We start from the raw sequence: 17,910 nt of genomic DNA, 5'->3' as shown, positions 1-17,910 counted from the left end.
TCTAGGTCGCATAATCCCGTACTTCCCTCTGAGCTGAGTCTTTTCCCCTTCCCCAACCTTCTTTTATCTGTCACTGAAAGGTTAGAACCAATACATTTTGGCCGCTCTTTTTCCTTTTCCAGTAAAAACCGTAAAACCCGGAAATCATAAATGTTTAAAAGTTCATTTTCCTTCCTTGTCTACCCCAGCACCTTGTAAGTGGTCCACAGTCCTGCCACACACTCCTCCTTTCTTCCCAAATTTGGGATGGCACTATAAAAAAAAAACCTGTGCAAAAACGTGTTGGTGATCTCCATTGGAGAATAGCACATTGGATACTGCCCATGAACTCGCTTATCCACCGCTTTGCACAAGTGATAAGCGATCATTGTCCCTTTTGCGGACAGAGTGAAACCTTGTGAAACCGGACAGAGTGAAACTGCTCGACAAGGCATATGTATGATGCAACCGTTTAAATCCTTTCTTTATATTCTTGAAAGTGCTATTTGCACACTTTTCCATTGATTTCAGTTTTCCATTTTTCATTTTTGGTCCATATGGCCCCTTTAACCTCCAAACAACAGTTCTTGCAAACTTTTTCATTTCCCAGGCAAAATTGATAATTTACAAAATAGCACCGCAAAGCGGGCGTAACCCCTCAGCCCCTTGACGCAAACCAATTTCAAGATGGTGGCCATATTGAAAATCGCAGCATGCCCAATTTCGAAAGGAACCTTCCTCTACTCAACCCCAACACACCCAGCAAAAATGGATTTAATCGGACAAGGCGTTCTCAAAATTGACGGAAACCAATTTCAACATGGCTGCCGTGGCGGCCACAGTGAAAATCACAGCATGGGCATTTTGGAAAGGAACCTTCCTCTACTCAACCCCATTATACCTCGCCAGAATAAAATCAATGTGTGAAGCCGTTCTCAAGTTATTGTCCGGAAACCAAATTCAAGATGGCTGCCCTAGCCGCCATATTGGATATCGGATTGTGCTGTATATCGAAAGAAACCTTCCTCTAACCACCCCCATTATACCCCCATGAAAATAAAATCAATCTGTCAAGCCGTTCTCAAGTTATTGTCTTCTTCTTCTTTCGGCTGGTCCCGTTCGGGGTCGCCACAGCGGATCATCCGTATGATCCGCATAGTGATTTGGCACATATTTTACGCCGGATGCCCTTCCTGACGCAACCCTGGTTGCCTCTTACGACACAGGGATATTTCTCAAGTTATTGTCCGGAAACCAAATTCAAGATGGCTGCCCTAGCCGCCATATTGGATATCGGATTGTGCTGTATATCGAAAGGAACCTTCCTCTAACCACCCCCATTATACCCCCATGAAAATAAAATCAATCTGTCAAGCCGTTCTCAAGTTATTGTCTGGAAACCAAATTCAAGATGGCTGCCCTAGCCGCCATATTGGATATCTCATCACACTGAATATCGAAAGGAACCTTCCTCTAACCACCCCGATTATACCACACAAAAATGAAAATTTTTGAAAATTTTTTGAAAAAATATTTGAATTTTTTTTTTTTGCATTTCTACATGTTTTAAGTGATTTCCACCCCCCCCCCAAAAAAAAAATTGTTAGAGAAAAAAAAAACGGAAAATTTCGCAACTTTTTTTTCAACAAAATTTCGATTTTTTTTTTTTTTTGCATTTCTACATGTTATAAGTGATTTCCAACAAAAAAAAAAGCCAAAATTATAATTGCGGCTGATTTTAGAACTTCAGGTGGATATACCCATGTAAAATCAATTTCTGTCTCAAGGAATCTAGTTATGACGAATGAATTGAGTATGTAAAAATTAAAAGTAAAAGGGAAAGTTGCAAACTATAACTCTGTGAGCACTGTTGATGTCAAATTGAATGAATAGGATATCAGGTTCACTTGAGTGACCGAGCAGCATTGGCGGCGAAGGTTTTGCACTCTACCGAGTTCCCTAGCCTGTTCAGTCTTCCCTAGCCTGTTCAGTCCCATTCCTCCCTCCAGGGTTTCAAGACAGCTGTTCACTACTACTTCAGGTCCCCCCCTCCACCCCCAATCCATACTCATGATACTCATAAAGCTCCCCCTCGAGTTCCATATGTGTTATTTCATAGTTTTGATGTCTTCACTATTATTCTACAATGTAGCAAATAGTAAAAATAAAGAAAAACCCTTGAATGAGTCGGCGTGTCCAAACTTTTTGACTGGTACTGTATAGATAGAGAGAGATAGAGAGATAGAGAGATAGAGAGATAGAGAGATAGAGAGATAGAGAGATAGAGAGATAGAGAGATAGAGAGATAGAGAGATAGAGAGATAGAGAGATAGAGAGATAGAGAGATAGAGAGATAGAGAGATAGAGAGATAGAGAGATAGAGAGATAGAGAGATAGAGAGATAGAGAGATAGAGAGATAGAGAGAGAGAGAGAGAGAGTCATCACTCTTAGGAGAACAGTGCACATGCAGACAAACATGAGGTGGTTACAGAGGGCAAAGCACAGCTAAAGGTACTACTCAGGGTTTGGAGGCAAGAATGCAGTATACAGACAGTGAAAAATTTGGTTCTTGATGCAAAATCCAACACCACCACCAAGATGGGGATAAATGGATGCAAAATTGTTCTACTTGTCCCTGCAAATAGCCATACAGTTTGAGAATGCCCTTACAGTTTTCAATATTTTGCTTACTTTTCATTCTACTTTGATGCCACAAAATACTTTGAATTCCTTACTTTGTGGGTCTTTCAGTGATGAGAAACACCCAAAATTATGTTAGACTGTTTTTTTATTGTTTCAGCAACACTGTAGTTCATTGTTACATCTCATGATTCCCCTCACAAATACAACTAGAGATTTCACAGAACATGATACCAAAGGCAGTGTTTAAGTATATACTTAAATTTTAAGAAAATAATGATTTTAAAGATCGATTAAAAAAAAAATCCAGAAGTTCAGCACGACTGAATCGGTCTTATATCCACCATACTGATACACTGTAATAAGATGACGTTGAGTCGCAGTTTACGAGATGGTGGCTTTATTGATCACCATAGAATGCAGCGTCAATCGACATTTTCTTCACCGTAACCCTCTCACATGCTACATGTCTATATATAGCATGGTTTTTGAAAGTATTATGAAGGAAATTTGTGTTCTCCAGGGTTCAAGTGTACAATTAAATTTAAATAAAGCTTCAAAGAGTTTTAAAAGTGTATAAATAAATTTATTCTCGGTTTTACCACCGTTTTACCCAGAGTCTATGACATCGCCCTAACACGTCACATTAGTTATTCAAGCCTGTTGTTTGTGTCCTTTATAACATCCTTAAAGATGGTAAGTTTCCTGTTTGGAATGATTTTCAATTTTGTTTGACTGCTAAGCAGACAGAGTAAAAAATATTATCTCACTCCTCTCTATGCATGTGCGATCGGGAGGATTTTCAAAGCCAAAGTGCAGTAAAATGAGAAACTTGTCTCCCTAATCAGGTTCCGATTTGTGTTCAAATTATAGCATTCAATTTTAATAAGTGGATCCTCGATCATAAACTGATAAGACAGACAGACAGATGGACAGACACGCAGACAGATGGATGGGCGGACATAAACCAATTGCTTAGCCTCGCTTTTCACTTTGCATGCGCGGGTTAATGATCCTGGTAAATGCACTGGATGTGCATTACGTATTAAGGCAGCAATGCATATTTAATGGGTAATATTGTAAACCATACTCATTACATCATATAAAACAATGAAAATATCGCTTGCGTAGTGCTTGACATTAAATTGCCAATTTATCATTATCGGGAATTGAAAATAAATGGTTGAGAACATCATACAGATTCTTGTTGTAAATGATATCAAATATCAAATTCAAGTTTTACACAAACAGTATAAGAAAACGTTGTTGAGCCTTAACATATTTTCAGCACTATATTTCAGATGAAAGAAAACCTGCGAACCAAGAAAATAAAGTTTTACTTGGCGGTTTCGTATATTTCAGATGAGGTTAGCAGGTCATTGTGGATACTTACCCGCTGAATTTTACAGCTTGACGTCGCGTTTTGTTGGTGGAAGGAGAGGATCGAATCTGATTGGCCCAGTTTTACTGCTTCAGCCGCCCTTGAAAAGGTACAACAGTTAGGTTACAGAACAAAGTTATTAGTTTATTCTCACTCTTCTCTCCACTTCTCCTTTAACGACTACCTTTACACTTTTCTTTCTCCTCCGCCAAACCATTTATATTCATTCTATTTTTTCATTTCTTTCCATTTATTGCTTGTTCCTCCATACTTGTTGATGAGCTGTGTGGAGAAGACGCATAGAAATGAAGGCAGAGGTTTGGACACCACAATGGGGTCCTTTGTATCACTGAGGGAATTGTGTGGCGGCAAAAGGATAGAGGATGCTGGAAGTGCTGCACCCACTTGCGTCGGAGTACCTTTTGTGCTTTCCACGTGGGCTGGGAGGGAGAGTGAAAACAAAAACAATGAAAAATGAGATAAAATGAAAGGAATATTGTGTCCTCACTTAAGTATTTGCATTTCAGAAAATTACATTAAAGTGAATGTTGTATATAAAATAAATTCACATTTCTTGAAAATGTGGTGGTGATGCATAGATTCGAGAGGTAAAAAGAAAAGCAAAAACACATGCAGAGCATGGAATCCGAAAACAAAATTTGTCCACTAGAGGGCAATGTAAGGATAAAATAATGAGTCAAAAACGAGGGCTTGATGACATACACGGGGAGCTAAGAAGTGCTCTCTCTTCATCACTTTCTCCCCCTGAGCCCCAGTCACTTGCACTATATGGCTGCCTGCGTGCCAAGGTTCCTCGCCTCCTGCCTCTCACGGTCATTCCTGCAAGAGGGAGAGAAAAAGAAATGGGCTTAAAAAGCATGAACACATGCACGCACAAGTGCACAACTTTTGATAACCTACAAGGCCTTCTATAGAAGCTTGATGGAGTACTGCTCTCCTCTTTGGGGTGCTGCCCCTGCCTCACACCTTGCCTTTGTTGTCGTAGAAATCAAGGAATCAAAATCATTGGAATCTTCCGTGACAAAGCTGAGTGTCTAGGCCTGTTATTTTCGCATTGTGGAGAGGCTGGTGGCCTCTCTATTCCACCGCCTCATTTTTTGTCTTGCACCGTCTGCCTCTCTTGGTTCTGTGTCTCAAAGTTTTCTGCAGGGTGCACACAGTCTGCCTATAACCCTCGCCTTGTTAAACTCCCAAAATCCAGGCTTAATGCTCACCTTCATTCATTTGTTCCTCTTTTCTCTCTCCTGTGGAGCCTGTTCAGTCTGAACTTCCCCAAGCCTGTTCAGTCCCATTCCTCCCTCCAGGGTTTCAAGACAGCTGTTCACTACTACTTCAGGTCACCCCCCCCACTCCACCCCCAATCCATACTCATGATCTCTTCTACCCCACATTATCCCATTCCCATGCAATCCCTATTTCCAGGTTAACTGAGATTTTTCCACCTCTCCCTCACTTCTTTTCATGTTAGTTGTCAGTTGGTCTGTTCCATTTCTGTTCCATCCCCTTTCCCCCTTCCTTTTTTTGCTGTGTTTCCTTCAGCTTGTGTGCAGCTTGTTTACCTGCATGTGTCCTTCTCTCCCTCCCCTTGATCTCACTCTCACACCCACTCCGCTGTTGGTGTTTTCCCCTTTCCAATTTGTTCTCTTCCATTCTGTTCTAGCTCTTCCACAAGCCTCAATCATGCATACAAAAAAAGGACAAAAAAAAAGGGAAATATATATAAATATACATGTTTTGGTATGAATGGACAGGTGAAAATTTGTCTGAAGAAGTGGGTTGGTGATGGTTCTGTTCATGAGTAATTTAAAAGATGGCGATTTTAATCAAGCATGGTTGAGAGATGGTGTAATTTGCCATAGTGGGAGGAGGGGGGGGGGGGCATGATAAAGTGATTTTTGTGAAGAGCTGTCGACAAATAGTGTGTACAATCATATGCTCTTATCTTGTACATGTTTATATCAATTTCCCATGTATCTCATAAAAAAAATTAAAGTCTTAGGCCCTTCCCTGTATATGAACATGTTAAACTTACCATGTACAGAAATGTGGATATACATTTTGGCTCACTTATGTTGACAAATTTTTCAACTCCCAAAAAGCAGTACATCCATTGTGGTTTACCACTTATGTCAATAGGCCCTTATCTTCAAGTGTGACATGTCAGTCACTGAGCAAGTAAGTGAACGATTGATTGATTTTTGAGTGTGGTATGTGCACATATGAGTAAATGTACATGAATGTGTGTGCTTACACAAGTGTGTTTGGCCTGTAAAGGAGCCATGTTGCGAGCGACATTTGTACTGGGGCACCAGAATGGATGAAAACTGGAATTAAATGGAAACTATATTTTAAGAAATTAAATGCTGGTGGATAAATATCACAAAGTCAGAACAGTTGAGACTGAAAAAAAATCAATTAAAAAAAATCATCGAATATGCAATCATCACATATGATCATGAGATGTTCATTGAGAAGGCAAAGACGATGGCTGATCAAGTATTTGTGGAAACTTTCACCAACAGCAGTATGTCTTAGTTGCTTCAAGATTCGGCATGTTCTTGAGTACAAAACATTCGGAATGATGCTGTTTGCCAACATCATCTCACTTTGAGGCGTGGAAGACCTGTCTTCAGGAAATTGGGCAGGATTTCATAATGCAGAAGAGGATACAGTAATACCCCAGTTTATGTCGCACATTTTTATGTCGTTTCGCAAATACATCGTTACATTATTCATACCACTTCTCGATATTTGACGTCTCAACTAATGCTTACCGTCATTTTAAAAGCCGTACCTTTTGTTCTTGAGTTTTTTCAGAACTTACGAGACTGATAAACACGCCAGAATATATCGCTAAAGTACACCACATGGCTAAAAGTATGTGGACACCCCTTCTAATTAGTGGATTTGGCAATTTCAGATACAGCAATTACTGACAGGTGTATAAAATCAAGCACTCAGCCATGCAATCTCCACAGACAAATAATGGTGGTAGAATGGGCTATACTGAAGGGCTCAATGACTTTCAACATGGCACCATCATAGGATGCCACCTTTCCAACAAGTCAGTTCGTCAAATTTCTGCCCTGTAAGAGCTGCTCCAGTCAACTGTAAGTGCTGTTATTGTGAAGTGGAAACGTCAAGGAGCACTAACAGCTCAGCCACGAAGTGGTAGGCCACACAAGCACACAGAATGGGACCGCCGAGTGCTGAAGCACGTAGTGCGGAAATATCATCTGTTATCAGTTCCAACACTCACTACTGAGTTCCAAACCGACTCTGGAAGTAACATCAGCACAAGCATTGTTCATCGAGAGCTTCATGAAATGGGTTTCCATGGCCGAGCAGCCACACACAAGCCTAAGATCACCATGCTCAATGCCAAGCGTCGACTGGAGTGGTGTAAAGCTCACCGCCATTGGACTCTGGAGCAGCGGAAATGCATTATCTTGGGTGATGAATCACCCTTCACCATCTGGCAGTCTGATGGATGAATCTGTGTTTGGTGGATGCTATGAGAACGCTACCTGCTCGAATGTATAGTGCCAATTGTAGTTTGGTGAAGGAGGAATAATGATCTGGGGCTGTTTTTCATCGTTCGGGCTAGGCTCCTTAGTTCCAGTGAAGGGACATCTTAACACGAGAGCATACAATGACATTATAGATGATTCTGTGCTTTCAACGTTGTGGCAACAGTTTGGGGAACGCCCTTTCCTGTTTCAGCATGACAATGCCCCCAAGCACAAAGCGAGGTCCATACAGAAATGGTTTGTCCAGATAGGTGTGAAAGAACTTGACTGGCCTGCACAGAGCCCTGATCTCAACCCCATCAAGCACCTTTGGGATGAATTGGAACGCCGACTGCAAGCCAGACCGAATCGCCAAGCATCAGTGCCTGACCTCACTTGTCTCTTGTGGCTGAATAGAAGCAAATCCCCGCAGCAATGTTCCAACATCTAATGGAAAGCCTTCCCAAAAAAGTGGAAGCTGTTATCGCAGCAAAGAGGGGGGGGGGGGACCAACTCCATATTAATGCTCGTGATTTTGGAATGAGATGTTGGATGAGCACGTGTCCACATACTTTTGGCCATGTCGTGTACCAAATCAGAAGATCGCAAAATCGCCGAAAGAACTGTTGTACTTTGCTTTGCACATAATGGAAGGTTAGTTCTGCGTCTCCAAGGTATCTACTGTACTGTAGATTGGCTAAGAGGTATTGTAATAGTGTTACCTTAGAAGTGAAATTCAAGGTTATTCATTGACTGGATGCTGGTATTAATGCATTACCGGGTTATTAAGTTTTCCTCCAATCGATAAATATGCCCATGCTCATTGAAGAAGGAAGAAGAATACATATACTACCACCAATGACCGCTTCCGGAGGAGGTCTATTTTTACTTAAATATGTCTGATAATGTATATGTATTTGTACTTGAATACAACTGCCGTTAATCAAAAAAGGGTAATATCATAGGTAAAAAGCAAAATATAATACCTGAAACGGTGAAGTGAGGAATGAATTTCCCCTTAATTATTATGAGAAAAATTGCTTTGATTTTGGTGGTTTCGAAATTCGTCGCATGTAGTAGTAACACATGCACGACGTAAACTGGGGTCTTACAGTACCTGACTTTATTGATCTTAAACCTTGTTTTTTGAAATCCTGATATGTGACATAATTAATATTTCTAATTCAACATCTAATGTTTTCAAATCATATTTTTGTTTCATTGCAATCAATAAATGCTATTGTAAAACAAAATAAAAAGTAGAAGGGCACTCGGTTAAGCGCTTACCTCTGCCACACAATGCTTGATCCATAAGAACATATAGGAACCATTACATTTTTGAAATATCATGCCATACAGTACGATATCGTTTTTGGCCCTCTCTATGGTGAACAATCACATTAAAAATTAAATAATTCTCATATCCAGATCTGGATTCGGATCTTCACCAAAATCGAATCGATTCGTCCTTGTCACACACCCAACCTGTCCACAAAATTTCATCAGGATCCGTCCACAACTTTTTGAGATATCCTGCACACAAACAAACAAACAGACAAATGGGCGAAAACATTACCTCCTTCACCTTCGGTGGCAGAGGTAACAACGAATGTGTGTGAGTTTTTCTTTTGTCCACTTATCTGAAAAGATACTTACATTGAGAAAATCTACTCAGTCTCAGTGATGTCAACATAGGTGGGTAGAACTGTGTTAGCGAATAGCGCTTAAGAGAAGGAATAATTAAAAAAGACATACGAGGTGAGTTCAAAAAGTATTCAACCTTAATTTTTCGTTCGTAAACAAATGAAGCTAGGGAGGCGTGGTTTGGTGCACGTATGTAGGCGATCCTAATTCGTATGTCTGAATATTTTCCCGCCTGCAGAAGCTGTCAGTCGTCGACAGACCGCCGATGAGTGAGGAAGTGTAAGTGAGCGCCATCGGATTTTCGTTTTTGACAAAATGAAGGAAAAACTTGAGGAACGCTACTGCATCAAATTTTGTGTAAAGCTTGGCGATTCCCAAGTGGAAACGATCCACAAGATTCAACAGGCCTTCGGGAACGAAGCAATGGGCACCACACAGATAAAAGAGTGGTACAACCACTTCAAAGATGGTCGCACATCAGTGGAAAGAGAAGCACGTTCTGGTAGGCCCTCAACATCCCGAAATGAGATCGTCATTGACCAAGTGAGGACCCTGCTGATGCAGGATCATCGAATCACGATCAGAGAACTTGCAGATGAGGCAGGCGTCAGCAGTGGATCCGTTCCTTCCATTGTGACTGAGGATTTGGGCTTAAGGAGAATCTCAGCGAAGTTCGTGCCAAAGCTGCTAACGATCGAGCAGAAGCAACTCCGTTTGGAGATCGCACAGGACATGCTGGAGACTGTGAACAGCGATCCCAACTTCTTCAACACAGTGATCACTGGCAATGAGACCACAGTGATCCGTCATTTTGTCAAAAACGAAAATCCGACGGCACTCACTTACACTTCCTCACTCATCGGTGGTCTGTCGGCGACTGACAGCTTCTGCAGGCGGGAAAATATTTACGCATACGAATTAAGATCGCCTACATACATGCACCAAACCACGCCTCCCTAGCTTCATTTGTTTACGCACGAAAATTAAGGTTGAATACTTTTTGAACACACCTCGTAAAACAGAAGATAACTATGCAGTATCGCAGAAAGTTGAGATGGTGCAATGGAAAGAAAAGCCATTCAAGTGAGTGAAGCAGAAAGAAGTTATAAAGTTAATAACGGAAGATGATCATCATAAAGTATTTTATTTTAAGACAATGCTGGAATTCCTATTGAGAAAGACGGAAAAAGATGTCGAGGATTATTTTGACTTGTATTGTACTCCAAAATAATTGTTTCAAAATGACAAATGTGCTCATACAAGCATGTACAATTAGGAAATGTGAATAGATAAGTGAAGCAGTTATGTTTAGGCAAAGTCTGAATGAGATATACAGTAGTAATTCACCTCGAGCGATAGCATGTAAGGTATGTAAAGATAAACAAAGGAAATGACAAGGGGATAGGGACTGGCAACAAGAAATATACTGCTCACAAAAAGTTAGACGTATTGCATTTTCATGAATTATCAAATAAAAACATTTCACTCGATTATAAGTACTGCAGTTACTCTATTTTCCTTGCTGTGAGTTTATTGCCCTTCTGACCATGGTTGATGCATGAGATCCCAGCCACTGTCAAATTAATGCACCTGAGGCAGAATTGGTATTTTCCTATGAAAGTTAATGGCATGTGCAGATCACTGAACACGTAAACTTTGTGTCATAACTGTATAAAGAGACTATTAACTTCTGGGGCAATATCTTGTGGTCTGATGAATTCAAGAGTTTCATCAGACGGTCATGGAATCACTGGAGTCAAACTTGATTATCAATCTTCAGAAATGCAGTGCCTATAGAACGTCTACACACCCTTTCAAAATTTTCATCTTTTGTTGCCTTATAACCTGGAGGTAAATTGCATTAAATCAGACATATTCCACCTTCATTTACACATCAGAACCCACAACTTCCAAGTGAAAAACAAATTCTACAAATTTCATAAAATTAATTAAAAATACAAAACGAGAATATCTTGGTTGGATAAATGTCCACCCCCTTATAATAGCAATTATAAATTTGCTCAGGTGTAACCAATCACCTTTAAAATCACACACCAAGCTAACTGGCCTCCACCTGTGTGAAAATGTAGTGATTCTGATTATTTCAGAATAAAATCAGCTGTTTCTATAGGCTTCCTCTGCTGGGTGGTGCATTTCACAGCAAAGACTCAACCGTGAGAAATGAGGAGCTTTCAAAAGACCTCTGGGATAATGTTGTGGAATGTCACAGATCAGGGGATGGGTATAAAACAATTTCAAAGGCTTTGAATATCCCTTGGAGCACAGTCAAGACAATCATTAAGAAGTGGAAGGCGTATGGTACCACCAAGACCTTGCCGAGATCAGGCCGTCCCTCCAAAATGGATGATCAAGCAAGGAGGAGACTGATCAGAGAGGTCACCAAGAGGCCAATGGAAAATTTGAAAGAACAACAGGCCTTAATGGCAAATACTGGTCACTTTGTGTATGTGACAACAATATCCCAATCATTTCACAAGTCTGACCTGTATGGTAGGGTGGCAAGAAGGAAGCCATTACACAAAAAAGCCCACCTTGAGTCCCATTTCAGGTATATCAATTTCAGCTATATCAATTTATGTGTGGCTGGGATCATGCCCTGACCATGGTTGGGAAGGTAATGACCTTACAGAAAGAGCAATGCAATAACTGCAGGTACTTAAAAGTCTATTGAAAATTATAAATTTGATTATTTGAGAATCCATGAAAATTAATTTGCTGAACTATTTTTATGAGGTATATGCATAAACACATAACATGAACCACATAGCCAGCTAAAGAACTACAAAAAATTAAGACAAAAAAAAGAATAAATTTTTTAAAGACCAAAGGTTCCTGCCATCGTCAAGATTTTGACCCATTAAACATGGGATCAACCACTCAACAGCTTTTTATTTTACATGCCCAGTCTGCTTTTCAAGAAAAGTGCACAAAAAGATTGAAAGGAAGTAAATAAATAAATGAAGCATCACATTAAAATAAAAATAAATAAAAAAAGATGAAAAAGCTTCATGCACAAACAATACAACAAATTTTGGGAAGACCAAATGAGAAGGAGGAAGAAAAATACATAAATAATTGAACTAATTAATAAGTTCATTAAAAACACAATACGGTAGTTGGAGAAAGAAAAAGGGAAATAGAATTTCAGTAAAAAGAATAATGACGTTTATGAAAGTGTGGAAACTTTAAAGGTAACATAGTTTACATACAGTGAAGGAATGGAAAAGAAAGCCTAAAGTGAGAGGGATAGAGGCATTTGAGGTTACTCGCTTTGGTGGAGAGAACAGAGAAGAAAGAGAGGGAAATTGAAACGGAGACCAAGACCAATTCAGTTTTCTGTTTCCTTGTACACAAAATACATTTTTGAAAAAAAAATGCAACTTACTTGGTTATGGTCTATCCTCACTAACTGTGCCCTCATTATATAAAGCCTGTCAATATCCTATTAAATGGTAATTTGTTGCTTTGCTTAACTAATCATAGCTAAAAGGCCAAGCTGCCAATTCAACGATTTTGAGAGGTCAACTATGGATCATGATGTTATCAACCACCCAGCAGTTTACACTGATCACTTATACTGGCTTCAATATGAATAATGCACTGTAACAAAAAGGCTGCTTATGTGCTTTTAAACTAGTAATTATGAATGGCCCAGAGACATTCATGGAAGTGTGAATTTTGCTCGCACATGTCACCAGAACTCACAAATTTAAGTTCATTCCTCATAAAACTTTCTGGAGAAGCATGCCCCAGGACCTCTCCACCCCCACCACCTTCCTCCAAAAACAATCGGGCTTCATGCAAACAGACATCCAGCTCACGTAATAATGCACCTCTTTTGAATTAATAAATGATGTTCGGTAAGGGAAGGCCAGCTAGTTTTCCACAAAACTTGATTTTCTTCCCTCTAAGTTATCTAATTATTAATGATCTTAAAGTTTTAGTTTAAAGAATAATTTAAAACTATTCTTAAAGTGATCACATGTGTCTGTGTCATGCTAGTATGCAAATTAGTGCCAACATTACAAAATAATCACATTTTTACCAATTAAAAGACTCCATATTGCAGAAAACTGAACAAACAAGGTGTCTAGACAGATGTTGTGGTTTTAACCAATGTTTATTTATTTTGTAGTACAAGGGTCAAACATCATAATAGAACTCTTCTTCTCTTTCCTATTCCAGATAAACAGTCAGGTAAATGCTTCTCCACTATGAATCACTCATCGTTTTCAATGAAATCATCAGAGTCCAACTCGTCCTTGCCTTCCTCTTGCTCCTCCTCTTCCTGTTCACGCTCTCCAATGTCCAGGAGATCAACCAGCGAGGTTGGTAGGACAGGACCGCAGGACCATACTTGTTTCAACACTCCTTCATCAGTCCTCATCCATCCTTGCCCCTCATCATAGGGTTTTGGCTTTTCCAGAATAGCTTCATCAGCTCGCTTGTACAAGGCGACACGGTGGTTCACACGTTGGACGTGCGGCTTCAGAACAGAGTGGAATGGAGGAAGGCGAGCCAGGTCGACCTTAGACTTGGAAGTGAGTTTCTTGTCCTCCCCAACCATTTTGCGTAGCAACTTGGCACGGACGACGTCCACTGAAGATGCACGACTCTGTCCATACATCAGACAGGTGAATTGCTCCAACTGCCTCAGCACCTCAGGCTTGACATTCCAGGAGTCACCGAGTTCCAGTAGTCCAGTAGTCAAAAGAGGGACTTTGCGTAGGCCTTTCCACTGAGAACACCTTTGATCGATCCAGTTGTCACTAGTTGTGCCTCAACCAGAATCTCTGCATATCCAGAACCCCGCATTTTGTGGCCTGTGAGCATCCCGATGTAGTTAATGGATGTGTGAAAGGGCCCAATCATGACCACATGACTGGCAAATTCATCTGGCCAACGCCAGATGATGGGTAGAGCTTTCAAACAGACATCCAGATCAAATGTATTCAGGACCCACCTCAGCGGTGGCTATCTCAGAACGCTTCAGTAGCTCACGAACAAGTGTTGTTTAGTGATCGGTTGAAGGATCGGCGTGAAGTAGTCCACTGTTGATTTTCTGGGTGGGGGAGTACCAGTTGCAGAGGTGAAGCCCCCAAGTCTAGACACGGGCTGCTTGCCGCTGCTTCTGATATACCTGCTGAAGAGCCAGATGTAGTACTCTTGTATCTTAATAGCATAGACTACGTCATTCTCTGCAGGCGGTGTGAATGATGAGCCATCAGGAAACTTTCGGCCAACGCGAGTGAAGTGCAAGGGTGGGAGAGTTTTTAGTGTGTCGACTTTCAGGCTACGCTGTTGCGACTTGTCGATGATAGTCAGCATTCGAACCTTGTTGCTCTCGAACCCAGGCTTGACTTCCTGCACCATGATTCCCCCAGCACTGTTGACAATGTTGCTGCCATGCACATTGGTAGTAGTTTTGTTCAAGTTATCCCACTCACAGTGGAATATGAGGTTGCCCTCTCCTGTCACAATTTGGGGTGTTTGATAGGTTGAGACTTCATCCAGGACCTGGGCCAGGGCAATTTCCAACTCTAAGCTGAAATCGTAGCTCTCAGAGTGGCCAAGCCTGTGTAATATCATAGTGAGCTGCCTGCTTCGGAACAAGTGCCTGACAGTCACACAGAGTAGAATGTGTTTTGGTAACTTCCATTTTCCCTCTGACACTGCACGGCACAGGTCTTGCCCAATGGAGAATACCAGACGCTTCATCTTTTCAATCTCCATGTCTTCCTTGCCAGCCATAACCATTCTGAGGAACCGGACAAGGTCTGGGGGTGGGATATTTTCAGGAGTGAGCTCCATGTCGTCAGCTGTTGGCGGCCAGGGTTGGTCTCTGGACTCTTTGAAAGCCTGTAGAATATTCTAACGAAATAGGAGAGCAACGTTTTGGTACTTATCTGTGCTTCCGAGAGTGTTAGCTCGTGCAAGAGCATTGGAAACGGTGATATTCGAGCTGTACACAAGCCAGAAAAAAATGGTATCAGCTTTGTCATGATCAACCTTCGTGAAGTGGATATTCTCCTTGATTGGGTCATTCTGTAGGCGTTTCAGTAGTTTCTCGGAGCGATAATTTGAGTTCTCGTACCCATTCGATTTAAGTTCTTCGATATAGAGCAAGCGCAAGGAAGATAGCTGTAGGACCTCATTTTGTCGGACGACCTGAGTTTCAATGTGTTTCAGTACCGAGACGAATGCCTTTTCATGGGCGGCTGACATGCAAGCCTGCTCGGTATCTTTTGCTCCTTCGGCTCTGCAAGTCCCGCGCTCCTAGTTAGCGAATGCTGTGCGAAAAGATTTAAAGCATGACGGATGGTGTTTGGCCTCACAAGGAAAGAGGTCTTTGCTTTTCACTTGTCTATGAAGTCGAACTAGACCCATTTTCTCAGGCCGTGATTCAATTTGCTCCCATGCATTTTCTTTGTTCTTATAAGATATGAAGTATACAGGTCTCTCAGTTTTGCAATGACCATCTTTGATCTCAACTTTGTCATAGAAAATGCACTCTGGCAGGAAGATGGGTCCAGCAGAACCCCCTGATTTACGAGGGGAGTGATGCCGCTGTGAGGTTGATGGTTCTGGTTCTGTATCATCTCCCAGAAGCTGAAGGTTGCCAGTAAAGCACTGATAACAGTTGCGGTGATACCCAACACTTTCCAGGTCATCGGGGAGAGTTGTAGGGATCTGGTCACACACTGATTGCATACGATATGGGGACTCGTGTGATTGATGGAGATGTCAATCCCAGATCTTCTGAAGCTGTTGTAGTTTTTCTGTAGCAGTTCCTTTGATTTTAGTGAGGGGTGTAAAATGACCATGATCAGACATGGATGGCACATGAAGGATGCATGCAGGAGGAGAGCATTTGTGAGCTGCAGGATCTACACTCCGTTTTCTTTTGGGCATGCCGGCTTAATGTCTACTTCTGCCACCACTGTTAGAGAAATGAATGAGAAATCACCATTAATGTTAAAGGCGCCCTGTTATGAAATCTGGACTTCTCAATCTGATAACAGATGTTCTGATTGCAACCATCATGTTCTACAGTGGCCTAATGTTTGATGCTAACAAATGTTTTTGGGATACAAGCAGTGATAACAACAATTAAGCTAGAACCCTACGTAGATTTTAAGAGGCTAGCTATAACTAACATGGCGCTAGCTAACTCAGCTGTGATGCTGCCTGTTTCTGGTTCCATGCAGAAACTGACATCCACATGTGTGTGTGTGTAGCTGAGTTAACTTCTTACCTTGTTGGTTTGGAGGTTGAATACCCAGCAAAATCAGTTGGCATCGACGAAGATGCAGAACTCTTAATGGAGGTATTGAATACATTTATGAAAATAGGAAATGGCAGCAATGGCAGGACTAATTTGCTTAATAGCATGCCAGAGATACATGTGGCCACTTCAGGAATAGTTTTATTATGATCTTTGACCATCAAAACGTTGGTCTCGATACCTTATTTGTTCAGTTATCTGCAATATTGGCTGAGATATAGTGAAACTAGATTTTTTCGATAATGGGGGCACTAATTTGCATTAAAATGATACGTGGGACATTTTGACAACTTTTTAACATAGCTCATCATTTTCTACACACTTTTTCCAATCTAGAAACACTGATTAGAAGTATATTTCCGGGGGGTACATGATACCCCCCTCTTCCTACTAGACTAACACTCATTTAGTTTCACAAAGTTTTGTTGGTTCAAGTTTGTTATTTCAAACAGTCATAACGTCACAATTCAAGACTAAACCACATGTACAGTGGAATGTTACAGTGCACTCATTCAATACAATTTGCCTATTTCCAGTGTACAAATGAAAGTGAACATTAGAGCAACGTAAACTCTTACTTGAAGAAAATCAACATTGCACTTGGTACTTAAGGTACATTTTCTCAGCGTGAACCCGACCAACCTGTCGGCCAACTCCAACATCTCCAAGACTATACATCTGACATTATCACACCTTACACCCCTGCAGACAAGCGACAGTCCAGCACCGGGACGTTTCTCAGCGTTCACGGCACCAAGCTGAAGACTGTTCATGATTGATAATTTTACATTTAAGCTACGAGACTGTGGAACTCTCTGCCTTTCACAATCCTCACTGCCTCATCAGTCACACTTTTTAAATTTATTGTAAATCTTATCTTTTCATTAGTTGCTTTGAATTAATTTCTACCCTTGTTGTTATCAATATATTGCTTACTCATTTTTAATACTTACTCTTCTTTGTATTGCACTGTGAGGTTTTATTAAAAATGAAAATCACTGTATGAAGAATAAATTGAATTGCATATGTTGCAGAACCTGATTTTGGTGCAAAAACAATTGATGGGTGGTGCTTTGGTGCAAGAAAAATAACAATGATCTACATCTCATATCCTAATTTGTACATGATGAATATAAAGAAGATAGGGATCAAGCAGTTAGGTCTCTCTACCTCGTGAGCCCCCATCCAATGAGGGGCTTCTTTCTCGTTTTCCTGGACCTTTCACTCGCATGGCATGTTGTGTACGTGCTCCGCCTTTTGGTGCCAACACCTGATTGGCTGAAAGAAGCGCAGGGGGTGGGGATGGCCGTGGAGGGGATTTCACTGCCCCATCTCTCTTCAACTTGGGACTGTGGAATAGAAGTTTAAAGATTGGTTGTTGTATTATTTCTGAGTACACTCACATTTTCTTTGACCGTCTTCCCCCCCC

The 17,910-nt window shown here is 41.0% G+C and overlaps 1 protein-coding gene and 1 pseudogene across 1 annotated transcript in view; both read right to left on the bottom strand.

Moving 5' to 3' along the window:
* The window catches only part of LOC147031698 (uncharacterized), a 49,018-nt gene that overhangs the window by 27,089 nt on the left and 4,019 nt on the right, over positions 1–17,910 (bottom strand). Inside the window, exons 7-10 of the mRNA XM_085849861.1 lie at positions 17,652–17,830; positions 4,725–4,841; positions 4,273–4,441; positions 4,014–4,101 (exon numbers count right to left, since the gene is read on the bottom strand). Of these exons, the coding sequence (XP_085705987.1) occupies positions 4,014–4,101; positions 4,273–4,441; positions 4,725–4,841; positions 17,652–17,830 (553 nt within the window). The remainder of the gene's footprint in view (positions 1–4,013; positions 4,102–4,272; positions 4,442–4,724; positions 4,842–17,651; positions 17,831–17,910) is intronic.
* Positions 13,295–16,976, bottom strand: LOC147031699 (uncharacterized; annotated as a pseudogene).

The sequence above is a fragment of the Eptatretus burgeri genome, chromosome 2 (assembly GCF_056783735.1).
Source record: "Eptatretus burgeri isolate ZD-2024b chromosome 2, Ebu_testis_v1, whole genome shotgun sequence".
In the NCBI taxonomy this organism is placed as follows: domain Eukaryota; kingdom Metazoa; phylum Chordata; class Myxini; order Myxiniformes; family Myxinidae; genus Eptatretus; species Eptatretus burgeri.
This window is presented reverse-complemented; position numbering and strand designations above follow the sequence as displayed.